This window comes from Pan paniscus, chromosome 13 (assembly GCF_029289425.2).
Source record: "Pan paniscus chromosome 13, NHGRI_mPanPan1-v2.0_pri, whole genome shotgun sequence".
Taxonomy (NCBI): domain Eukaryota; kingdom Metazoa; phylum Chordata; class Mammalia; order Primates; family Hominidae; genus Pan; species Pan paniscus.
Window position 1 is genome coordinate 67157790 of NC_073262.2, and position 26861 is coordinate 67184650.

General features: G+C 36.8%; 1 protein-coding gene across 2 annotated transcripts in view; it reads right to left on the minus strand.

Moving 5' to 3' along the window:
• Positions 1-867: 867 nt before the first annotated feature.
• The window catches only part of GRB14 (growth factor receptor bound protein 14), a 128610-nt gene continuing 102616 nt past the window's right edge, over positions 868-26861 (minus strand). For both annotated transcript variants that reach the window (XM_034954400.4, XM_034954399.4), the window contains 8 exons: positions 17157-17267; positions 16870-16965; positions 10673-10753; positions 5815-5931; positions 5652-5724; positions 5449-5536; positions 2886-2979; positions 868-1635 (listed from right to left, as the gene is read on the minus strand). In XM_034954400.4, coding sequence (XP_034810291.1) covers positions 1489-1635; positions 2886-2979; positions 5449-5536; positions 5652-5724; positions 5815-5931; positions 10673-10753; positions 16870-16965; positions 17157-17267 — 807 coding nt within the window. In that variant the 3' untranslated portion in view covers positions 868-1488. The remainder of the gene's footprint in view (positions 1636-2885; positions 2980-5448; positions 5537-5651; positions 5725-5814; positions 5932-10672; positions 10754-16869; positions 16966-17156; positions 17268-26861) is intronic.

The following is a 26861-nucleotide window of genomic DNA, read 5'->3' on the forward strand; positions in this document are numbered from 1 at the left end:
ATGCTGTTCTACTTAGAAGTCCTGTGTGCCTTCCAAGCCTTTGAGGAAACCAGACCAGTATTTTATAACATCAGATTAATGTTCTAAGTTTCAGTGTTTTAGCAATTAGGCTTGCATTAGCTAAAAGTAAGTTAAATCTTTAAAAATTCAATAAATAATTCTTTTTCAGTTATTATTTTATTAGCATTTCATGAATGCTTTCATATAATTTGTCACCAAAAAATATACAGCTTTCATTTAAAACTAAAGTATGCATTTATGAATATTGCTTTAAAAATCTTTCTCGCAATGTTGTCATAAAGGTCAGTTAGAGGAGACGGCCAATAGTTAGTATAATTGTAATGTTTATTTGATGTTTTGTTCCTCATTTTTTAGGAACAAGTAAAATCCTTCCTACAAAAAAATGGGAACAAAAGAATCACAGAATCTAAAAACTATTCCCAGATGGTCTCGAAGAAGTGATAAGGAAGGTTAGTATTTCAAGTTTCAAAATCTTTGGCTTCCTTCTTGATATTGCCTGGTAAGAAACTGAAAAGGGGGAAGGCAAAGAGAAAAAAACAAGGATTTCACTATTAGTATCCTTATAGATTGTGAATCTTTGATTTCACCTATATTGATTTGGTTAATGATCTATTAGTGAAAAGAGCTAAAGAGTGTTCTGAAAGTTAGAGAATGGAGCAAGTGTGAAATGTTAAAGTAACAATGTCACATTGTCATAGATTATATACCATGAGAAGGTGTATGCAAATTACATATATCTCTTCTACATTTCAATTACTTCTTTAAAAACAAGTAGTATTAGCCAATCATTAAATGAATGGAAGAAAATACAATGAAAAATATGCCACTAATGGGTACAATACCAGTATAAATTTTATAATTAACTATTTAATAATATTTTTAAGTTACCTGGAAAAAAATCAACATATTTCAAAATGGTTTAAAGCTACTATCTCAAAATATGATTTCATTTTAAGATGATCATAAACCCAGAAAATATATAATTCAAAATAGTTTTTAGTTTCATTCACAGGTTGTGGATAGTTTCTTTTAATTGATAAGTTATTATCATATTTCTTAACATTAAAAAATAGTATAATTGAAATTTAGTGCACAAATAATTATTTCTGACTCCCAATTTATTTCATATTTTGTGTTTCAGAATTCTGATGTTGCTATATGGTAAATAAGGGAGACATGTTTTAAATATGCATATTTGAAGAAAATATTATAGCAATGTAAAAATCACACAAGAACACACCAAGTCATTTTTTTTCTAAGGTTTAATTTTAACTAATGAATTTTAAATGATGAATGTAAAGTCAATCCAAGTCTTTGCTTATTTGCAATGCACAAACTATTTTTTTGTAACTTGCAGGTAAAATACATTCTTTTCACATGGTAATGTTTTCGCCCTTATTTATGGTCTTTTATTATTTTTCTTGAGTCCTTTTCCTTCAATAGTTTAATAAGTCACTTTTGGCTTGTCTAGAGAGCAATCCTAGCACAATAATGTTTCAACTTGCAAGGAAGAACGCCCTTATTGAGTTGATAGAACTCCACCAGCTGTATTAGATCTGTAAATCTTGTGTGGCCATCATCCAGTGTGTGGAACATTTCACCGTCATCTTCTACCTGCAAAAAGAAAAGCAACAAATAAGTAAAGAGGATAAATTACACAGAAGGACAATCATATTCGATTGCAAACTATCTCCATATGCCAAAACTTCCAAGTTTATAAAACTAAAAGACAGTGAAAAGAATGTTATGGCATATCTACTTGTTTTTTTAACATCACTTGCATTTAAAAGAAATATCAGCTGATCCCTGAGAAGCACTGCTACTCTACTTCATCTAGTTCTAATTCTCCCAGCATTCTGTTAGTAAAGACAGTATGAATATTTTGAATCAATGAAAGAAATCTACAATATTCAGAGTAAAAGTAAACGAAGATTTTAATGCTCCCACTTGAGAAATTAATTTCCTTTTCTAAATGTTGTCTACTTAGCCACAAAAATGAATATTTACATAATTTTATCAGTAGATTTATTCTGAAGCAATCACATATTATGCTAATGGAATGTCATTCTGTCAGTTGTCTTTTTTTTAATCAGTGAAGTCTTCTGGTACTAAACAATTCATATTTGCTGGGGACATTGATCACAAAATAAAAGAAGTAGGGAGGATATTTTATATAGCCTTTGGATAACTCCAAAAAGAGGCAATTCAAAAGAACGCACTAGTAATTTAGCAATATTATGGAATACCTTTCCAAAAAGACTGAATCTTCACTCCCCACCATTCAGTTCCAATATACTATACACATCACATACATACATGCACACCCACACAGACACACAGCAGAAGAGGCAACAGAAATCCCAAAGCAAGTTGTGTGTCACAGAGAAGCCGAATCACAGAACTTTTAAAAATGTGTTCAGAAGTCTTCACTAGTTCCATAGAATCTCTGTTTCTAGCCATAGCCATTAAAAACAAAACAAAACAAAAAAAAACATTTTTGAGAGAAGAGAGGAGAAAAGGCTTTAAAGTAATGTTTTCTAAAGAGCCGTTAGTGGAATTCAGGAGAAAGAAGCTTTAGTGCCCTTTTAACAATAGGTGGCATGGGGTCTATACAATATTGCTAAATCATATTTCATAGAAAAAGGAAAATTTAATTTTTACAATTCCTGTATTTCTTATATTAATTCAGGCTCATAAAATCATTTCTGCCAAAGTTAACTCTAGTCAAAGCACAAGCTGCCAAATTATATTTAATAAAAAGACCAAAAGAAAACCAAAGTTTCCAAAAGCTTATGCATTAAGATCAAAAGCTTATGCATTAAGATCATTTCTAATACACAAATGTGAAATCACGAATTACTTACTGGTATAATTTGAAAGTGCTTTATTTTTTGTCCATGACTCATTGACAGTACGAAAGTTTTGGGGTTACTCTGACTATCCCGTACCAAGAAAACTCTAAAGAGAGAGAAGGAATTTCAATGTTTCTATATTTACTCATGGATTTCATAGAACTATAGCATTAATAAATCCAAGAAGTGTATTCATAAATGTAGCTGGGGACTCCTTTACTATGTATTCAATGGGTGGGATTATCCAACTTGGCAATCAATATGGTATAACATAATCTGTACTATAAAGCTGTCATCAGTGCTACTGTAATTTTAATAGGCTAAATACACAACCCATTAGTCAGATTGTTTAATCACAATAAATAATACACTGTTATGTCTGCATCAACAATTGGTGCTACGTTCTCTTTGCACTGGGAAACTGGGTATTCACATGTAACTGTTTTGCCTAACGATTAAGGCATTTTCATATTGTTATTTTACCTTCTGGGTCATGTTAAGTTTTGAAAGAAGGTAAGAATTTAGAATGAATTTTTTTTTTCTTTTGAAACAGGGTCTCGCTCTGTCACCCAGGCTGGAGTGCTCTCGGCTCACTGCAATCTCCGCCTCCAGGGTTCAAGCAATTCTCCCACCTCAGCCTCGCAGGTAATTGGGACTACAGGCACATGCCACCATGCCCAGCTAATTTTTGCATTTTTAGCAGAGACAGGGTTTCACCATATTGGCTGGGCTGGTTTCGAACTCCAGACCTCAAGTGATCCGCCTGCCTCGGCCTCCCAGAGTGCTGAGATTACAGGCATGAGCCACCACGCCTGGCCTGAAATTTTATTTTATTATAACCCCCTCTTCTATACTGGATACCCTTGATTTTGATTCTGGTTTCAACTGTTCATACACAATAGCAAGAAAGAAATCAATATATTGTTTTTAAAAAATCTTGAAATTATTTATTAAATGTTTAAGCAAAATGCTTTAAGTAAAAAAAATCATCCAAACAACACATACTTTAACCTTGAAGAATGCAGCAGAAAAGCCTCTATAATGTCAGGCTAGAAAAACAAGACATGGCCTCTAACAGCCTAAGAGAAAAATGCTGCCAAAAGTGGATTCTTATTCACTGGCAGTGCAATGCAAAACCAGTTTTGTATTAATTGCTGGTAAATACACTGTGTAAATGATCCCCACTGGTGAATCCAATATGAATCTCACTGTGCCTGGGCAAAGAGGCAGCCAAATTTAAAGCATCACAGATGTCTGACGAGGTTATCCATTTCATTTGCGCTGTGTGAGATTCCGATATTACATCACTGGGAAATGGGACAAAAGGGCGTTTCACTGGTAAATCAAGCTGTGATTCTCTTCCCATTCCCAAGTAGATCACCACTACCACCTAGTGGATCACTTGGCACCATCACATCTCTCCAAAAGAATATCAAAAATATTAAAAATAAGATAGTATCTTTTTTTATACGATCATTTCATTCACTTTATAAATACTGGGCTCAGAAATAAAGAAAATTACAATCTTTCAAAACATTTTAATAATTCTTTGTGACTCATTTATTTTCTTGGTTTCATCAGATTGTAATTCTACTGATTGTTCAAATTTATATCCAAGAAGACTGCATTCCATGCAAAGAAACGTATTAAAATAGCTTATTTACAGTCTGGGGAAATGCTGACTTCCTATTAATAATCTTCCATGTGAAGAAGCATTGTTATCCAAATTTCAGTATGAAATCACCTTGAAATCTTGTCACTATCTTAAGCCAACTTTTGAAGATAAAAGATCCCATCACCACTTGTTTAAATTGATAATGATTTCATTACTCATCTAAACCACAATACAACCTCCCTCATTTGTACTGCATTTGGAAAGGGAATTCAGCCAGTATTATAGAAAGTATCTGAAACACTGAGTAATTTGAGAAAAATAAAATTCTTCACATTATAAATCTTTCATAATACATTTTATATTTCTCTTTTGTATTCCGTGGTACCCCACTAAAAGACAACATGAGAAACAGTTGAAAGGTACTCTTTTCATGGATCTATATTACTTTAAGATGTTAAAATTTAGAGAAAGGACAATAGGGATGTAAACACACAAAAAAATAAGTGTTCAAAACACTTAAGAAACAGCTTTTTACTTAATACACATTGTATCATACCTAAAAAAATACATTTGACATAATGTCATAATATAAACCATACTTTGAAATCATATGTTCAAATCAAAATATTGACACTTAAAAACAAGTTCATTTTCCCCCATCAATTGATATCTGAGATGCTAGAATCAGGACATAATGGGTAATATTAGTGATCACTGGTTAAGAACAAGATATTCTATTCTGTTATTTGTCCATTTATATACAAATACCAGACACACACTATGTACCAGGTATAATATAGATACTGTTAGAATACAGTGACGACCTCATTTATAGAACAATGCCACTTCTGTTTTATGATAAGCCCAAATCAAGAACTCTTCGTGGCTATGGAATAAATAATTCTGCTTATAGGAGAAATCCAATTCACAAGTACTCAAAATTAAAAATACCAAACTTACCCATCCACAAGTCCTTGCTGAATAATCAATCGCTGAGCCTCATCTCTAGAAATTTTGTGGTGAAACCATGGCTGGGACCGGTGGATAGCTAAAGAAATAGGATGGATGAATGCAAAGCTTTGTTTGAGATGACTGCAATTTCATTACATGTCCTTTCCATGTCTATCCGTCTACTCAGTGGCAATGACTATGAACAGACATACCCATGTTTGTGGCAGAGCTCTGTGAAGAGGCAGTGGGGCTACCGTGAGTGCCCAGGCGTAAACATCCTTTTTTCTGAGCAAGGAAGGAGAAAACAAATCTCAAGTTTTTAGGTGAAACAAACTGAAATCATAAATATTTTGAAGAATGTGAAGCTACTTGTACCCTCCAAGCGAGTCCTTCTTCAACCGCAACTGAAAGGGCTTCAGTGGGATTTTCTATAACTCTGCTTTTCTGGCCTGAGAAGTCCATTGCTACCAGGGAATTCTCTGATATACTTCTCTGGAAAAAAGAAACACATTTGAGTTATGAAAATTTCTTTGAAAGTTATCTTTCAAATAAATTGAAAGTGTTTTTCAATTTCAGTGTTTTTCTGGCAGTACATTTCCATTCTAGAAGGTGGTGCCCGAAGGGGCTAGCAGAATATTTAAAGTGAAAATACATATTCAAGATATAAAGGTGCTAAATATATTTTTGTTAAAAAAGCTAAATGGTAATTTGTTAAGGTAACTGAAGAGTTGAATAAACAGATTAAAAGCTTTTAAAGTATGTCTTTCTTCTAAAACAAACTTATCTTTTCACGTTCTCTAGTAAAATGGGAAAACTTCCATTTAGAAAGGAATAGCTCTTCCTCTGGTTAAAAAGATACATTGTTTCTGAATTGATGTCTCCATTAAGCTTTGAGATCCATCAGTCATCAATTAAATGTCAAATCCATCTACTTATGAAGCAACTAGTTTTTAAGATTCAAGATACCCAAAAGTTATAACTTAGATTGACATATATCTCTTGAGAAATAATACTCATTATTTTTAATGAGTTTTATAATGGAGCAAACTAGAATATGTATTTTAAAAGTTTATCACATCAACTTTCATCTTACTTAGAAAATAAAATTTAGTGAAAGAATAATCCTGATAATTCCATAATCTTAAAATTTCCATGATTTAACATATGAACACATTTTCATCTTGTGAGAATACACTTGGCCACATGAGGGCTGCAAAAATAAGCCCGAATAAGAACTGATAGAAGGCAACTTTAAAGAAACTTAGTTTAAACAAATGATAAAGTCATTGTTTTTGCTAATTATTACTTCTTGTATTTATATTCTTTGAGTTGAAAGTAAAATATGCAAAACCCGATCTTCTTTTTTGTTTGTTTGGGGCTCTACTTTACAACCATCTTTTAACAAATATGCCACCCCACAACAAGTCATGAATCCTAAGAAAGACCATTGTCAAAATCTCTAGTCAAGAATCCCACTCAGTTCATAAGTTCATACAACATCAAGAAGGAATTAAAATTCTCCAAAAGAAAAATTTAAAAACACCCATGGAAAATAACAGTTATTTTCTACTAATTAATAGAAGAGCAAAACCCAAAGTGGAGTTATAATAGTAAACTACTAGCCAGCCTGCATCTGGGGCCCCCTGGCTTAAAAGCATTTTATCTCTCTTTATGTAGATTCAGCTATACCTGGCTTGGTTGCATAGACTATAGTCAAATGTAGGCTTCAAACAAAACCTTATCCACAGATAACTATAGGACTCCTTTATCACTGCTTCACACATCCCACTTTATTAGCATTTGTAATTTTCTCTTCAAACTATGCTGTAGTGGCCTACAATCTTATTATGGTTCATCTATATTTCTAAAGATCTGGCATGCAATCTTTCATTTGTTACAGGAGCCTTTATAACTGACAGCTGCTCTTTCCACACAGATGCTGTCTCTGTAATCTCTATTTGCTGTCACACCATAGTTTGCCCTTCTCACCCCGTGATCTTCTGTGCAGGTCTGTAGACCAGTCGGATATACTTGTGCTTTGCTGACATTAATGAAAAGCATCCACCTGCCCAAACCACAGAGTAAGCTTCCTCAATCACAATAGCTTTATCCTTATAATATCTCTCCCTTTACATGCCAAGGTAGGTTCTGTAATCTCAACTCCCTGGCAACATAAAAATACCATTATATTAAGAAAAAAATAAACATAATCAGTTGTCCTATTTTTCTCCCTCTAGTATAGCAGGCCAGGAAATAAAACAAGATCCTGTGTTCCCTATTTACTTGACATACATAAGAAGACGACACTACAAATAAGGAACGTTTTCATTTGCTACATTAACTAGATTAAGGGAAAACACTGGACTATAACAAATGTTTTCTACTGAATGGCAGGTGGTAGATAAAAAATTAATAGTTTACCACTGGTGGACAAAAAAATGGAAGTAAAGCAGAGTCTGACAAACTCAAAAGGTCATTTTCAGATCAATTTCTTTCACATAGAAAAGCAATGTTGATAACATTCACAATTGGTTATATTTCTCCAACACTTCTCCCCTTTTCTAGCTCTTCCTTCTTAGGAGATGAACAGAGAAGGCCCTAAAAAAGGGGTCCATGATTTTAATGGCATGACTTTCTTTTTAAGAAAAAAAAATAGGTCTGGGTATACCCTGGATTATCCAGCCCACACTTTGAGATCACATCTACTAATTCTTAGTGAGGCTGCACATAAAATGGTTTTTCAGGAAGTTTGGCTAGGTGACAACCAGTATCATCCCATTTGAAGGATTTAGATAAACTTACAGTGCCATCATTAGCAAGAGGGCACACAATTTCTTCAGATATTTTTCTCTCATTTGCTTTATACAAAGCTACAGACATCAGAAATGTAATGGTTTCTAGATTATACAACCATCACCCTCATTTTACACTGCAGGATACCAGTGACTTGACCAAAGTCACACAGGCAGCTTATGGTAAAAGCAGTAACAGATATGTCTGTTGTAGGGTTCTTTTATGTTCCATAGAGTGGGAAATACAGTGGAGAAATTGCAGTTTAGAATGTCTATCCTCAGGTCAAAAGTGAAGCATAAAAAGAGCTTGAGTAGACTCGCCTTCCCCAACCCTCCGTCCCCTCACTCCAGCCAGGGCAATATTGATAAATACTCCTTTAAATGAATCCTTTGTTTTCCCTAAAAAGGACCAAATATATTTGGCTTCCTGAAATGTCTGCTGCTGATTGATTCTCACTTTAAAGGCTGATGGGGTGGCTGTTACATCCTTTATATAGCTAAGATATTCATTATGGTTTGAGAATTTTTTTTCTCATTTCCTTTCTCAAAATGTATACCTGGAAGAGTTAGGAAAAGAAAGAAAATAATATTGTTCCTTTAAAAATATAACTAAAGTTTTATACTAAAAACTTATATGTTAATCGCTGAAAATAGTCCTCGGATGAAAAGCAACAAAGGCTGGTAAAGAGTACTGGCATCTTTTAGGCCCCTGATTCTTCCCAAATAATCTGGAAAAGTGAGATTTTATAGAGACACCAAAGTCAACACAACTACTTCCCAAAACAGATTCTACGTTTCCTTCATGTAAATTAATAATATTAAAGATGTAATTCTCACATACTACTGTGTCTGATTAGGACAACTGCTAGACAGGATAGGTCTTTACCACACAGGCACCTGCATCCTCCAACCGCTATTCCCAACCAAACTCACTCAAGGAGTATCTCTTCCTTTACCTGGCACTGAACAAGGAAAGCTACACTAACTAAACTGTTATCCACATCTTGATCAATAGCAGCATCACCTTCAATGGAAAAAGACAAGGGTAATACCATACATGTATGCTGACAGTGATGAGAATAGGAAGAACTTCATTTATAACCATTTTTCCTATGATTAAGAGGACACTAAATAATTGCCTCCAAATATTTGGCTGCTATTAACATGTTCATCCTAATAATTTTGGACTCTAAAAGAAATTTGGAGGAGTTTAGGAAAGGATTAATATAATAAAATTCATTATTATTTTTATATACATATGAATTGAAAGATAAGAGTAAGCTGAAAAAATGTAAAAACATTCATCTTAACATGATTGCTTTTATAAAAATTCACTGTGCCCCTTAGTTTCTTATTTTAGGGCTTAAAAGTAATACCATACAAAGATGGAAAGTTATTCTTCCATAAGTTAAAGTGACGTAACTACAAAATTGGAGTTCTTTTTCTATATAGTCTATCAGGTTTCATAATCAACATTATTTCATGCTTCATTCCTAGAACTGAGCATTTCATCTACTACATTACATGTGGGATAAATGCACCTTCCCTGGTCACATCCATGAAGAGCATATTTTTAACCTAAGTGAAAATGTAGATTAAAAAAAATGCACATTAACTGATTTGTAACACATGTGCATACATCTGAATTCCTAATATACCCTATCTTAAGGAGTGCAGCAAAAATAGCAGAACATAAATCTTAAGTTCAGAAATACATTTCTTATGTTAATGCACACAAAATTAAAATTAGATCCTAAAGAAGGAAAAAGATGTGTCTGTGTGTCTGCAAATAAATATCCAAGTTACATTTAGTATAAGTCTGAAAAGCAGTGCTAGAGTTAATGTAACACACGACCTATATTTTGGCTTGCAGTTTTTGGGTTTCCTGGAAAGCAGTCCACTTTTAAAGGACCTGGAACTTAAAAAAATTATTGTTAGCCAGAATGCAAAAGAGCTCACATGTGTATACTGTAGCTTTTAAAATTCCAAATCACTGGTATCTTTATACTAGATTGTGACAATCCCAGAATCGGTATTAAAATAAAATATGAAACCACAATCAAAACCAATAATTAACAAAACATAATCTACAATGCCAAGGAATATGTTCTATAAATTATATTTTTAAGATCTAATCTTCAAATGTTATAATGACACAGAAAGACACATAATTGTTTCAAATATTTAAAACTTTAACATATACTATTACATATTTTATTAAATACTTTATGTATAATGATATGATTTTATCACATAGATTACAAGCAAATAAAATCCAAGAATAAAAAATTCAATGTAACATTATACTAGAATGGTGCCAAAGAGTTACTTAACCAACAGAAAATAACGTAAATTATTATAAGATACTGTTATGTAGTGTAATTTAAATTAATATAATGTGAATGTAAAATAAAACACAGGCTCAAAAATTTGGTCCTTACCATAGGTGATATGCTCTGCGAACTGCAGCCACTTCTACCTTGATATGGATGCATATAATTCTGGTACAGCTGCATGCCATACTGCAGAATAAATAAATAAAACACATTCCCACCACTTTTACTACTCTGATAATCTATGAAAATCAACACTTTCATCAATTATACAATATAAATATAAAAACAATTAAAGCAAACAAGTAAAGCAACCAAAATTTTGAAAGATAAACTTTTAGTGCCCTGCAACAATACATTTAAAAAGACAATTGAAGTCTTTTACTTAGACCTACAACTTAAGGTCCAGCTCACCAGTACAGACTTCAGGAGCTGACATATCTACTCATTATTCTTAGCACCAAATTGTACCACAACTATCTGGAGTAGTACACTGCCTCATGATAAAAAAAAAAAAACAAAACTCACTTGGGAAGGGCGATGTGCTTTCTGGTACAAAGATTCCAAAAACTTCACACACATCCTAAGCAACACTGTGCAAAATTTATCGTACCTCTCTGATGAATGACTAATGATTTACTTTCCCTCTGGTAAATCCATAAACATGGGCCTATGTTGAAAATTATTGACAATATAGCATCCTTATATCAAAACTATTAATGCCATTATTAATTTTTTACTTCAAATTCCTGGAAACCAAAATAGTGAGGAATCAAGCTGATTTCAAATGAAAGCTTTCAAGGTACAATATAAGTGGTAGAAGATAAGAATTTCAGTGTCTTCACTTTCAGGAGGCAGCATCATATGGATTGAGCTGGCAGAACAGAATTGGAAAACCGGTCTGGATTATAACTGGATTATTAGTTTGAAAAACAGTAAGAATGCCAACTGCCAGAACCAAACTTGTCCTGGAGGTTTCCACATCTGAATTTGGAAGCTAACCTCCTATAGGTTTAAGCTACTTCGTTAAAAAAAAAAAAAGAAAGAAAAGAAAAATAAAACAATGGAATAAACAGCCTTTTTTCCCCTAGATTCTGCAATTCTGTCCATTTCATAGAGCCATAATGAACTTAAAAGTTAGGTTTTATATAAAAGAGATTAAATAGACACCATGGAATCAAATCTTACCCGAAGGATAAATTCTATTTAAACATTCCAGCAGAGCTGTTTTTCTACTAAAGAAAAATAGTCATTCCCTTAAAAGCAATTCTAGCACAATGGATATATTTGGTAATTAGGCAAAAAAAAAAAAAAAAATCAGAGGAGGTCTAAAGGAGTCACTGTTTTCAAGATTTTGCTTTCAACATGAATGCAAACCCACATTCATTTAAAATTCTCTGTGTTGACTTCTTATCCAATTATTTCCCAACTTCTAAAAATTATTTTTAATTTAAGGTTTGATTGGCATTAATGGGACCTAATGAAATTTATTTCAAATCAACTCTAAGCGTACAATAGCTTTAAAAAGAAGGCAAAGGAGCTTAATTCCTAGTCAAATTCATTTTGGAGAATATATAATAACCTCAAACCAACACTTTCACAAGAAACATGCTGTTTGGCCACCTTTTATTAATCTGCATTGAAAAGCCAGCTGCCTACTAATAAGTCTGTTTTCTTCAAAGATATATTGTCCCTGGTACCTGCAGTGTTAGGTAGTTGCCTCTGTGCTGCTGGAGGTCTTTAGTAGGCATTTAACTCTGGACAAGAGGTAGGGCGGGGGTCACCTTAACATTTCCCCATCCTATGGAGGGGCAGATAAGGGACCAAAATATGTTAGAGAGGACCTTGCAGAGTTCTAATTGAAGGGAAGGAAAAGAGACAACATGTAACTAGGACATTACACATGAGAAAATCTCCCATTTTCTAAGTCTCAGATATTCTATAATTCTATATGTAATTAGAATTTATCCAAAGAGAAAAAGAGAGTCTCCATCTGATCCATATGAAGACTTTACATATATATAAAAGAAAACGACGTAAGAATAAAACAAGTGGCCAAATTCTTGGTGGGAGGCTGTTTCTAACAAGTGGTGTGTGATGAAAAAAGAGGGCACTCTCAGTTCAGCCAAGATAATATCTCCTTGTTCATTCCCACTAAGTACAATGGTAAACGCTGGAAATAACACAGTAGACAACAAAAGAAAACAAAGTAGGTATTAAAGACACTTCTACCATCAGGTGATCCCAGCTGCACCAGCCAGGGGGATCCAACAGGAGGAGCCCTGCTGACAAGAAGTTGCCAGGGAAGCCAACTCACTCCACCATTAGAATGCCACAAGCGTGTCTGTGTTGTGAGACCTGGAGCAAGCCCTGGCTTCCTGTGATCTGGGTATTTTACAGTGTAAAGTAGATCCTATCATGTCTCTTTCCTGTTTGGGTTCTCATAGGTTCCAGATAAAGGGCCTCACAGATGCCTCCTTCCCTCTTCAGCCTCATCTGGAAAAGCTTCGCCATTATTGAAATGAACAGGAAACATGGATGTGGTAGGTAGAATAATGGTCCCCCAAAGATGTCCACATCCTCATCTCCAGAGCCTATGTTAAGCTACATGGAAAAAGGGAATTAAGGTTGTCAATCAGCTGATTGTAAGGTGGGGTGATGATCCTGGATTATCCATGTGGGCCCACTGTAATCACAAGGGGCCTTAATAAGTGGAAGGGAGAGGCAGAAGAGGCAGTACCAGGGAGATGGCAGTGTGAGAAATACTTGGTGTGACAGTGTTGGCTTTGAAGATGTTGAAAGGGCCCCCAGACAAGACGTCTGGATGGATTTTAAAGGCTGCCAAAAGACAAGGTAACTGGATTCTCCTCTAGAGCCTTCAGTAAGAAATGCAGCTCTGCCAACACCTTGACTTAATCCAGTAAGACTCATTTCAGGCTTCTGAACTAAAGAACAATAAATTTATGTTGCTTTAAGTCACTACCCTGGTGGTAATTTGTTACAGCAGTCATAGAAAACCAACACAATGATGCATCTTTGAACTGGGAATCTGATTGAAAGATGCTTTAAGAACAGTAAGATGAGAAAAAATAGTGAGAAGGGAACATTATTCCAGAAAATAAGCCTCATTGAAATGGAAGAATTAAAGAAAGCTTTTAGTGTATTTCACCCATTTTTAGATGTGCATTTCGAAATTTAACATCTATAAATTCAACTGCATCCTATAATCTATAACATCTTACATTCACTATGGACCCAGTGATTTGTCATTGCCCGAAACCTTTGGTGGGATCAAGAAATCACCAGCATCAAACCTTGCACACGCAATATCAGTGGAACACAGCCCCATGCCATATCCTGTGGAAAATACAGGTATCTGTGACTCTGAGATGAAAATGATTCAGAAAAGCCAGGCTTAGAATAAGAAGAAGTTTTAAAGATACCTCAATTAATGTATTCTACTTATATATTTTATTTTATATTTATGTGTGTATATACTTAATGCATATATATGTGTATGTGTAAAATACATTTATGTCCGTATGTATATACATCTGAGTGTATACAAACAAAAGTGATTAAATTACAAAAATCTAGGTTCAAATAAACCTAACAAAACTATCTGAATAAATAAAACAAAAATTGTAAGTGATATGAAAGCACCATATCATCATTTTATTGGCATCCTTTTTTTTCCTTTTAACGCTAATAAAAATAGTGATGTCTCCTGGTAAAAACCAATGGCTTCTTAGATTAAGTGAAATGCTGATTAAAGGAAGTGGGCTTACCACCTGCTTCTGTTTTGGGTGTCAAACTTTAAGCCCAAGTTAGAAGGGAGGAAGATGGGTTAACAAGGTTGAAGAACATCCTCTTTGCAGCCTAGCCTGATTTCCAGTTTTGAAAAACAGAGAAAACCAAAAACCACAAGAAATTTTCTCTACCATAACTCTTGATGGAGTAGAGCCTTCCAAAGTGTACCAGCCTCTTTATCTGTAAAACTGGAGGGCTGGACAAAGTTAGTAGTTCTTATTCAGAATCCTTAAGGATGGGGCGGGGACCACATGTAAATTCAGAAAGCTTCTCAGGTGACTTTAACAGCAGAATATTTGAAAAACAAGCAAACCTCTCATAAAGAAGTAAACATGGTGGCTATCTGCCAAAACAGCAAAAGAATGTAAATTTCACAGTTAAACAAAAAGCTTCCTTTAAATCATTTGTTAAAACTTTCTTCCAATACCACTTCACATCCACTAGAATGACCATAATTGACAAGAACAAGAACCAAAAAAAGTAAATAACAAGTATTGACAAATATATGAAGAAATTGGAACTCTCATGCATTACTGGTAGGAATGCAAAATGGTTCAGCCACTGTGGAAAAACATTTTGGCAATTTCTCAAAAAATTAAACATACAATTACCATATAATAAGCAATTTCATTACAACATGTATTCCCCCAAAATCGAAAACCTGTACTCAAACAAATACATATACACATATTCATAGCAGCACTATTCACAATAGCCAAAGGTAGAAACAACCTAAATGTCCATCAGTGAAAAAATGGATAAACTGTGTTTATCCAACATATAGATAGATATAGAGAGCTATATATACAATGGAATAGTACACAGCCATAAAAAGGAATAAAGAGCTAACATATGCTTCAATGTTGGTGAACCACAAAACACTATGCTAAGTAAAAGTCAGAAACAAAAGGTCACATACTGTATGATTCCATTTATATGAAATACCTACAATAGGTAAATCCACACAGACAGAGGCAAATTGGTGATTGCTAGGGTGTGGGAGTAGCTGCTTAATGGGTATGGAGTTTGCTTTTGAGGTGATTAAAATGTCTTGGAACTGAATGCACTAAATGCCACTGAATTATTCACATTAACAATAGTTTGATTTATTTTATATTTTGTGAATTTTACCTCAATTTAAAAATTGTAAGAATACAAAATAAAACTTTCTTATAAACCTGGTATGATAATGATTCTGATTATTACTATTCTGTCCTTCTTTACCCTGATATCTCTTAAGTTGGATGCTAGGAAAAAGTCAACAGAGAGCAGAAGAGGTAAAAATGGCAAAGGCAGAAGAAAAAAAGTACACCTGGAAAATATACAAACTGCAAATCAATTGAAAAGTTTACTTCATCCCCTTCTTCAGGGTAAATGAAATGGGGGAACCCAAGGACTTCACAGTGCTCCAGCTTCTCTGATTTTCATTTCTAACTATATTGAAAAGCTAGTTTTAGTACATGCATTGTTAATAATCTAAATCTTCCTGTGGTAAGAAAAGGATTATGTATATCTAATACACATATAATATGCATAATCAATATATTGGCAAATTATATTAGTGCCTAGGCATAAATTATAAAGAGTACCTTAGAAAATGTTAATGCTCTTATTTTAAACCAAAAATTTAATAATAACAATAAATTATGTATTTTGTTGGCTTCAGCAGCAGCAAAACTAACTAATGTGGACGGGCACTTTCCCTGGATTGTATCTTTTCAACAACAAAATTTTGTAATTTCCTCCCTAACTGTGACTACCAAATCAGTATCTTTAAAAGGAAATAGTTGATAATTGTTATAAGTATACAGTTTAAGTTTTGCTCAATTTTCTGGCAAACGGTTTTTGAAAATAAATATGCTTTCTATACATTCTGGAAGACATCAGTTCTGCTTTTATTTCCTATGAGAGTCTACCTTTAGGATATTGTTACTCATTTCAAAATTGCTCAGCAGCAACAAATTATGCTTACGGAAGTTGTAATTTCTACTTAGCACGAGAGTAGATGTTTAAAAAATATATTCATAGTGAAATTGTACAATAATTTGAGTCATGCTTATTAAACTAGAAAGCAATTTATAAAACATGAATCGAACACAAAACAGTTACATTAAATATCTCAAGGGTGGGCACATTTTAAAATACACTTTACCTTGGATTGTTGGCAATGTTTTAAGAATGCAGACTTAGTCATGTACAGGAGACATTTCATTCAGTTACACTGGCTATGTAATACCTTCACAAAAGTGAAAATCAGAACATTTCTAGAAATGGAATACTTACTCCACACACAAAACAGAAATGTATTAGGTTATTCCACTCTACTCCGAAAATGTTTATCATTTAGAATTTTAAAAACATACACATTTGGTGGTTATTTTTCTTCTTTCTCATGTAGCCACCCAGTGAGACTTCACGTTCTGAAATACAGATATTTTCTAACTTTTATGGTACTCACAGCAGTTAATAGAAATTCATGCCTCCGGCGAGATTACCTTAAGCAATCTAATCGCGGTCACCCAGCACGTCCTACTCTGCTCTTCTTCTGCACAGAGCATTTTCAGGTCTCGGGGCCCTCCCGCTTTGTTAGGCTAGAAGGCCACAGCACATTGTTTATCGTTAATGCATATCTTGAAGGTAACACCTGTTGAAATAAAAGCCACTAAAATTCTCCTATATATAAGAGAAAGCTGTCTCTTTTCAAAAGCAATTAAAAGAAACTCAAGCTTACCTAAAAGGCTGAGGCTTGCTTTATTCATCTATCAAAATATTAAGCCTGTACCTTAAAGCAGAATCCATAGTTAGTCGGTGCTCCATGTTTTTTTTTGCCTGCCAGTGACACATAAATATCACTATTGCCAAATTCACTGAAAAACTGCAAATGCCGCGGTTCCTTAAAAAAAAAGTATTGAAATGGATACATATTTTTGCATTATCTTTTTTGTGTGTTTATATTATATAATTTATACCTTGGGCAAAAACTTATGACCAACAGAAGTTCAATATGATGCCACAAAAATAAAAAGAGAAAAAAATCTAAGCTACCATATCTTTAATTAACCAGGAGCTGGATACAATTTTATTTAATTTGAGAAGTGAAAATTTTGTTTATAATTTAATTTCCAATAATATAAATAAATTCCTGTTTTAAACTTCCGATTCTCTTTAACCACCATTTCAAGGAATCTGAGAGAGAAAAAAGTTAGCAAAGATTGGCTTTTGGAAATGTATTCCTCATCCAGCTTTCAAATAATGGTACCTCAACAAAGGGGAGAAGGTTGGTTTGAGCTTCCATAGCAGTTAGAGAAGATAAATGAGAACAAGACAATGATTCCTGCTTCATTCACACACAGTCATCCCTCACATTTGTGTACAGTGGAACACACCACAGGAAGCAGCGACTCTAACTTTACAAAAGGAAAGAAAGAAAGTCTGTACAGATAGATGAGTTCAGGGAAATTAGCTGGCAGCGGAATGTTTCTGATTTTCAACGCAAAGTGGAATCATGAACAGCTATTTCTTCTCTGGGAAATCCATGAGATTTAAAACTGGTCATGGGAAATCACTAGGTCATATTATTCTGTGATAGGTTAATAACTTGGAGAGGTGCTTAATTCTGAGGTTGAATGTATAATCAAAACTGACCAAAATGCATTTGTTCTCTAAAACCTTGCTGCCAGTAGTGTGGTCTCAGATCAGCAGTATCAGTATCACCTGGGAGCTTGTTAGAAATGCAAACTTTCAGGGCTCATCCCAGACCTCCTGAATCAGTATCTGCATTTTAACAAGATCCCAGGTGATTCATAAGCAGTACAATTTGAGAAGCAGTGGAAAAAAAAAAAACAAAAAACACCCCACAGAAGAACACACTGAGCAAAACGGGCAACCCCATTCAAATCCAAAAACCAAAAGAATCTTTCATTGTCATTTACGGGTGTTATTCCACCTCTGATAACTGGCAGAACAAGAGTTTCTCTGTATTCACTGTTCTTAAGCATTTTAATCGAATGAATGACTGTAGTTTCTAACACCATTGGAGAATAAGACAGGAAAGAAAATTGTTTTAAAAAGACCCAGAATAGGACCCTTGGAAAAAGGTAGGAGGAAAGAGAAAGGTACACTTATTGCCCTGGCTTTAAAAATCTTATTCCTGGATAAAAACTAATTTGCTGGTAAAAATGTTTGATTTCTAGTAAGATGGAATAAAACCATTCCTGTCCACTGATGCTGTAGAAGTCAATATAGTTCAGTTATTCAAACAAGAGTAAAAGGTAGCTTGAGAAACACTGGAAGGCAATAAGAGGTATGATGAGTTTTTTTCTCTTGATTTTTGTTCCACCACTGCTAAGGCTTATGGCACTATAAGGCTATGAAGTTGAACTGGCATGGTTAGCAAAATGTAAGTATGTGTACATTTGTACATTTCCCCATGTGTATGTACATGGGGAGGTGGAGAGAAGCGTACTTAGAGATTTCTCTGTAAATATATTCATGACCACATCTTTAAGATTTGCAGCAGTAGTTAACTAAATTTAGAACTAAAACCAATCAAGACCTCCTCAGAGAAAAGGATAGGAAATGGTTTCTTTGCCAGGTAGAAATGCCATATATGACATTAGGAGGGGCAGAGCAAGATGGCTGAACACAAGGCTCTACCTATCCTCCCCCAAGCAGGAACACCAAATTTAACATTTACACCAAAAAAAAGCACCTTTCTGAGAACCAAAATCAGATGAGCACTCACAGTACCTGGTTTTAGAAGGGAGCCCACTACCACAAAGGGTGAGTCTCAGTCCTGGTGCATTCACCACAAGATGACTGGAGAGCCCTTAGTCCTTAAGTGAACATCAGCAGTCCCTGCAGTACTCCCTGGGGCCTCCATATCACTGAAAGAGGCACTGAAGGAGGTAGGAAAGACAGTCTTAAATTGTCAGTACCTCCCCTCCCCTGTTCCTCAGTAGGAGAAAGAATCTGTGTACTTGGGAGAGGGAGAGCACAGTAACTGTGAGACTTTGCATTGAACTCAGTGCTGCCCTGTCACAGTGGAAAGCAAAACGGAACTGAACTCAGCTGACATCTACCCATGGAGGGAGGATTTAGACCAGCCCTAACCAGAGGGGAACCGCCCATCCCAGCAGTTGGATCTTGAGTTCTGGCGAGCCTCCCAACTGCGGACTAAACTGCTGTGAGCCCTAAATAGACATGAAAGGCAGTCTAGGCTGCAAGGACTGCAACTCCTAAGCAAGTCCTAGTGATGAGCTGGGATTGGAAGCCATGCACTTGGAGGGCACACAAGCTGGTGAGCAACAGCTGGGGTGGCTACGGGAGTCCTTGCACTACCCTTCCCACAACCCCAGGCAGCACAGCTCGTGGCTCCAAAAAGAGATCCCTTCCTTCCACTTGAGGAGAGGAGAGGGAAGAGTAAAGAGGATTCTGTCTTACATCTTGGATACCAGCTTAGCCACAGTAGGACACGGCACCAGAGTTGTGAGGCCCCTATTCAGAAAGTAGCTCCCAGATGACATTGTTAGACACACCCTGAGCCAGAAGGGAACCCACTGCCTTGAAGGGAAAAACCTAGTCCTGGCAGGATCCATCACCTGCTGACTAAGAGATCTTGGGCCCTGAATAACCAGCAGTGATATCCAGGCAGTAATCCATGGGACTTGGATGAGATCCTAAGATAGATCCTAAGACATGCTGGCTTCAGGTGAAACCTAGCACATTTGCAGTTGTGGTGACTATGGTGACAGATTCCTTCTGCTTGAGAAAAACAGAGGGAAAAGTAAAGGAGACTTTGTCCTGTATGTTCGATGTATGTTCGATGCTAGCTCGGCCACAGATGGGTAGAGCACCAGGATGGTTCTGAGGGGTCCCCAGTTCTGGGCCTCAGCTCTTGGATGACATTTCTGGACATGCTCTGAGTCAGAGGGGAGTCCACTACCATGAAGGGCGAGTCCCAGACCTGGTGGCATTCACCACAAGATGACTGAAGAGCCCTTGGGCCTTAGATGAACATCAGCAGTTGCTAGCAGTACTCCCTGGGGACTTGTAGTAATAGTGGCCAGAGGTGAGGCTCCTCTGCCAGTGAAAAGTAGGGGGAAGAGTGGGAAGGACTGCGTCTCATGGTTTGAGTGCCTGCTAAGCCACAGTAGAATGGAACAACAGGTAGATTTCCAAGGTTTTTTGTTTATTTGTTTGTTTGTTTGTTTTTGTTTTTTGAGACAGAGTTTCACTCTTGTTGCCCAGGCTGGAGGGCAATGGCGTGATCTCGGCTCACTGCAACCTCTGCCTCCTAGGTTCAAGTGATTCTCCTGCCTCAGCCTCCTGAGTAGCTGGTATTACAGGCTTGTGCCACCACGCCTGGCTAATTTTTGTATTTTTAGTAGAGAAGGGGATTCACCACGTTGGCCAGGCTGGTCTCTAACTCCTGACCTCAGGTAATCCACCCACCTTGGTGTCCCAAAGTGCTGGGATTACAGGTGTGAGCCACCACACCTGGTCGATTTCCAGGGTTTTTGGCTATAGTCCCTGGCTCCCAGATGGCATCTCTAGACCAACCCAGGGACTGGGGGAACTTGCTGCCCTGAGGGAAGGACGCAGGCCCGGCAGACTTCACTACATGCTGACTGTAGAGACCCAGGGCCTTGAGCAAACATAGATGGTAGCCAGGTAGTGGTTCATGAAGCATTATACCACAAAGAAATACATGCACACACATAAGACCCGCACACAAGAACAGCAACAAAAGAAAACTGTGTGTGAGGGAAAGAAGGAAGCTATACAAGAGCAGTTGGGGGAAAATATGGGAAAAAGTCAGGTATAACTATTTTGCAGCTCCATATCTCCTATCAAGACCATTACCCAAACATCTGGTCTCCGTCGTTAGCTGTTTTGAGCATTGCCATTTGTTTGCTTCATCCTCAATAAAACATATCCAGAACTAAGATCACTATTTGTCTTCTAAGAGAGTTACCTTCTAGTAAATATGCTATTCCTGTTTATTTTTATTTTCTATTTCTTAATTTTCTTTTATCTTTAAGAACATTTTTAACTGCTTCCTCTTCTTTGATATCAATCAGCCACACAAATCTGGCCTTTTGCCATTTAATCTTGTGGCCATTCCTTTATTCTCCCCTCACTGCTTGTCCTAGGTTACACCACATCACTTCCACCTGGATTAATGAAATGATCATCTAATTAGCATCTGTGCCTATAACCAATTCCCTCTCTCTCTACTTCTCTCTCTCTCTCTTTCCTTCCCACTCCTCCCTCTCTGCCTCCTTTGCCTTCTTCCCTTCAGTCTCTTTTTCTCTCTTTCACTCTCTGTCTCCTTGATCTTTTAAGCTCCCTGTGACCAAACTAATCTCAAGATACTCTTTTGGTAATTTCACTCCCTTGTTCAAACACTTCAATGGCTTTCTGTAGTGGATTGAATGGTAGCCCCCCAAAAAATATGCTCATGCCCTAATACCAGGAAATTGTAAATGTAACCTTAATTCAGAAAAAGGGTCACTGAAGATATAATTAAGTTAAGGATCTTGAGATGAGATTATTCTAGATTATCCAGGTGGGCCCAAAATCCAATGACAAGTGTTGTTATAAGAGACATACAGAGAGAAAGGGAGAAGGCCCTGTGAATACAAAGGCAGAGACAAGCCATGGGACATCTGAAGTCATAACTAGCCAAGACAGAAAATCCTAAGACAAATGCAAAAGATCACATAACAAGAATGGAAAAGAAGTAGTCAAATAAATAATGGATGTACATTTCTAGTATGAAAAAAAGATGAGTTTGCAGATTGAATGTGTGTGCTAAGAATCAAGCAAGATTTAGCAGACTATATTTCAACACACCTAGTAATATAGCAGGGAAATTACTGCACACCAAAGTTTATAAGAATGTTTGAAAAACTGCTAGAGAAAAAAGACAGTTTAACTCATAAAGAAGCAACAGTGTTGTCACTGACAACTATAGATGCATGAAAATAGAATAACAATAACCTCCCATAAAAACTCTCAAAAGAATTTTTACTTGAAAGACACCAATGCGTTGCATAAAATGTCAACACTTGTATGCCAAAGACTATATAACATAATGGACATAGACTAGACACAGAAACCAGGCAGCACTGTAGAATACACATTTATGTTTAAGTGATAATGTATGTGCATATGAACTTCTGCACATGTATATCTATGTAACCATTATATAGGTAAATGTGTAAGCATGTAGACAAATATATCTATTCATCCCTGATGACAGCATCATAACTTCCTCTAGGAATTTACAATGTATGTAAGGAGACAAAATAACACACACAAAATAACTAAAGAGAAGTAAAGGAACAGGAGGCAGGACTAACTTGCAGCTCCCACTCTGCGGAACAGCATGAGGAGACTCACATTGTGAACTTTTGCTCCAAGAATCACCACAGGAACATACAAGGAAAGCCAACAGAATCCACAGACCCTTTGAAGGAAATGAATTGCTGCTGCAGGGCCCCCAGAAGACAGCCAAAAAACTGTGAGTACCCAAAGTGTGAAAAGGGGGATCGTCCACACCTGAACACACACCCTCACTGCGGAACCTGAAGGTCCACAGATCACAGGAGAAGGATTTGACATTACCTACAGCTGAGACAAATTTAGAGTTGAGTGAAATACAGGGTAGAAAAAGCAGCAGGAAGAACCTGTGGGCACTCTCGGTCCCTGGGGAAGCCTTTTCTGACTGTCTCACAGGGGTCCCTGGGGAGGGCTGTCAGAGGAACTTGGAAAAGACCACAGAGAGAAGGAAAATTCCAGCTGAACTTTGTAACAATTTCAACTGACTCATTGTTTCCTAGACAGAACCTGGGGGAGGGGGTGAATCAGGAGTGCAAACACAGTACAGAAGCCTTGGCAGGTAGGGAGGTGCAAAACCTGAAATCCCTGCTTGCCTTCTCAGTTGGGAGGCCGGTTGCCTGAGGCAAGTTCTCAGCCCTGTTCACCTGCTGCCTGGAAAAATACTCAGTGCTGTTGGCGGGGCATGAAGGGAGCTAAACTGAACTTCTGGGCTGCACAGGAGCTGGGTGAGGCCTGTAACTGCCGATTTCCCACCACTTCTCTGGTAACCTGTATGATGCAGCAGAGGCAGCCATAATCCCCCTGGGAACATAACTCCATTGGCCTGAAAACAACATTTCCATCCCCTACAGCAGCCGCAGCAAGCCCTGCCCAAGGAGAGTCTGAGCTCAGACATGCCTAACCCTGTCCCACCTGATGGTCTTTCTCTACCTGCCGTGGTAGCCAAAGACAAAGGACATAATCTTTTGGGTGCTCCAGGGCACCATCCACCACCTGATCCTCCCTGTACTACTGCAGCAGATATGCTCCTGACAGCGCCAACTCCGGGCTGCAGGCCAACCAACACAAAACTAGCACAATAAACAAAACTACAACTAAGGACCCTCACAGAGTCCACTTCACTCCCCTGCCACCTTCACTGGAGCAGCTGCTGGTATCCATGGCTGAGAGACCTGAAGATGGTTCACATCACAGAACTCTCTGCAGACACTCTCCAGTACCAGCCCAGGGCCCGGGAGCTCCACTGGGTGGCTAGATCTGAAAGAGAAATAACACTCACTGCAGTTTGGCTCTCAGGAAGCCACATCCCTAGGGGAAGAGGGAGAGCACCATATTAAGGGAGCACCCTGTGGGACAAAAGAATCTGAACGGCAGCCCTTCAGCCACAAATCTTCCTTTTGACATAGTATACCCAAATGAGAAGGAACCAGAGGAACAATACTGGTAATATGACAAAACAAGTTATTTCTTACCCCTAAAAGATGACACTAGCTCACCAGCAATGGATCCAAACCAAGAAGAAATCTATGAATTGTCAGAAAAAGAATTTAGAAGATTGATTATTAAACTCATCATGAAGGCACCAGAGAAAGGTGAAGTTCAACTTAGTGAAAAAAAAAAAAGCCATGATACAAGATATGAAGGGAAAAATCTTCAGTTAAATAGATAGCATGAATAAAAAACAATTACAACTTTTAGAAATAAAGAACACACTAAAAGAAATGCAAAATGCTCTGGAAAGTTTCAACAATAGAATCAAACAAGTAGAAGAAAGGACTTCAGAACTCAAAGTCAAGGCTTTCAACTTAATCCAACAAAGACAAAAAAAAATAATTTAAAAGATGAACAAAGCCTCCAAGAAGTTTCGGATTATGTTAAATGACCAAACCTAAGAAGAACTGGTGTTCCCGAGGAAGAAAAGAAATCTAAAAGTTTGGAAAACATATTTGAGGGAATCATCAAAGAAAACTTCCCCAGCCTGCTAGAGATCTAGACATCCAAATACAAGAAGCTCAAAGAACACCTGGGAAATTAATCACAAAAATCATCACCTAGGGAAATAGTCATCAGGTTATCCAAAGCCAAGTCAAAGGAAAAAATCTTAAGAGCTATGAGGCACAAGCATCAGGTAACCTATAAAAGAAAACCTACCATGGTGGCGTGCACCTGTAATCCCAGCTACTTGAGAGGCTAAGGCAGGAGAATCACTTGAACCTGGGAGGCAGATGTTGCACTGAGCTGAGATCATGCCACTGCACTTCCACCTGGCAACAGAGGGAGACTCAAAGAAAAAGAAAAAAAAAAAAAAGAAAACCTACCAGATTAACAGTGGATTTCTCAGCAGAAACACTACAGGCTAGAAGGGATTGGGGCCCTATCTTTAGTCTCCTTAAACAAAATAATTATCAGCCAAAAATTTTGTATCCAACGAAACTAAGCAGTCTTTTCCAGACAAAGAAGTGCTGAAAAAATTCGCCACTACCAAGCCAGCACTACAAGAGCTGCTAAAAGGAGCTCTAAATCTCGAAACAAATCCTCAAAATACACCAAAATAGAACCTCTTTAAAGAATAAATCTCAGCATTTTGGGATGCCGAGGTGGGTGGATCACTTGAGGGCAGAATTTCGAGACCAGCCTGGCTAACATGGTGAAACCCTGTCTCTACTAAAAATACATAAATTACCCTGGCATGGTGGTCCTTGCCTGTAATCCCAGCTATCTGGGAGGCTGAGGCAGAAGAATCACTTGAACCCAGGAGGTGGAGGTTGCATGAGCCGAGATGGTGCCCCTGCAATCCAGCCTGGGTGACAGAGCAAGACTCCATCTGTATTAGCCTGTTTTCATGCTGCTGATAAAGACATACTTTATCAGCATGAGACTGGGCAATTTACAAAAGAAAAAGGTTTAATGGACTCACAGTTCTTCATGGCTGGGGAGGCCTCACAATCACAGCAGAAGGTGAAAGGCACATCTCACATGGCAGTAGATAAGAGAACTTGTGCAGGGAAACTCCCCTTTATAAAACCATCAGATCTTGTGAGACTTATTCACTATCACGAGAATAGCATGGGAATGACCTGCTCCCATGATTCAATTATCTCCCGCCAAGTCCCACACACAGCACATGGGAATTATGACAGTACAATTCAAGATGAGATTTGGTTGGGGACACAGCCAAACCATATCACCATCTTACAAAAAAAGAATAAAGCTCACAGCTCACAAGACCTATAAAACAAAAAATGAAGAAAAAAGAAACAAGGTATTCAGGCAACAAATAGCACAATGAATAGAATAGTACCTCAGTACCTCACATCTCAATACTAACATTGACTGTAAATGGCCTAAATGTTCCACTTAAAAGATACAGAATGGAAGAATAAATAAGAATTCACCAACCAAGTATTTGCTGTCTTCAAGAGACTCACATAACACATAGGGACTCACATAAACTTAAGGTAAAGGGGTGGAAAAAACATTCCATGCAAATGGACACCAAAAGAGAGCAGGAATAGCTATTCTTATATCAGACAAAACAGACTTTAAAGCAACAGCAGTTAAAAAAGACAAAGAGGGACATTATGTAATGATAAAGGGAATTGTCCAGTAGGAAAAAATCACAATCCTAAATATATATATGCACCTAATCCTAAGGCACCCAAATTTATAAAACAATTTCTACTAGACGTAAAGAAATGAGATAGACAGCAACACAATAACAGTGGGGGATTTTAATACTCCACTAACTGCACTAGACAGGTCATTAAGACAGAAGGTCAACAAAGAAACAGTGGATTTAAACCATATCTTAAAACAAATGGACTTAACAGATATTTACAGAACATTCTACCCAACAACTGCAGAATATACATTCTATTCATCAGCACACAGAACATTCTCCAAGGTAGACCATATGATATGCCACAAAACAAGTCTTAATAAATTTTTAAAAATTGAAATTATTTCAAGTACTCTCTCAGAACACAGTGTAATAAATTGGAAATCAACTCCGAAAGGAAACCTCAAAATCATGCAAATACATGGAAATTAAATAACCTGCTCCTGAATGATTGTTAGGTCAATAATGAAATCAAGATAGAAATGAAAAATTTCTTTGAACTGAACAATGATAGTGACACAA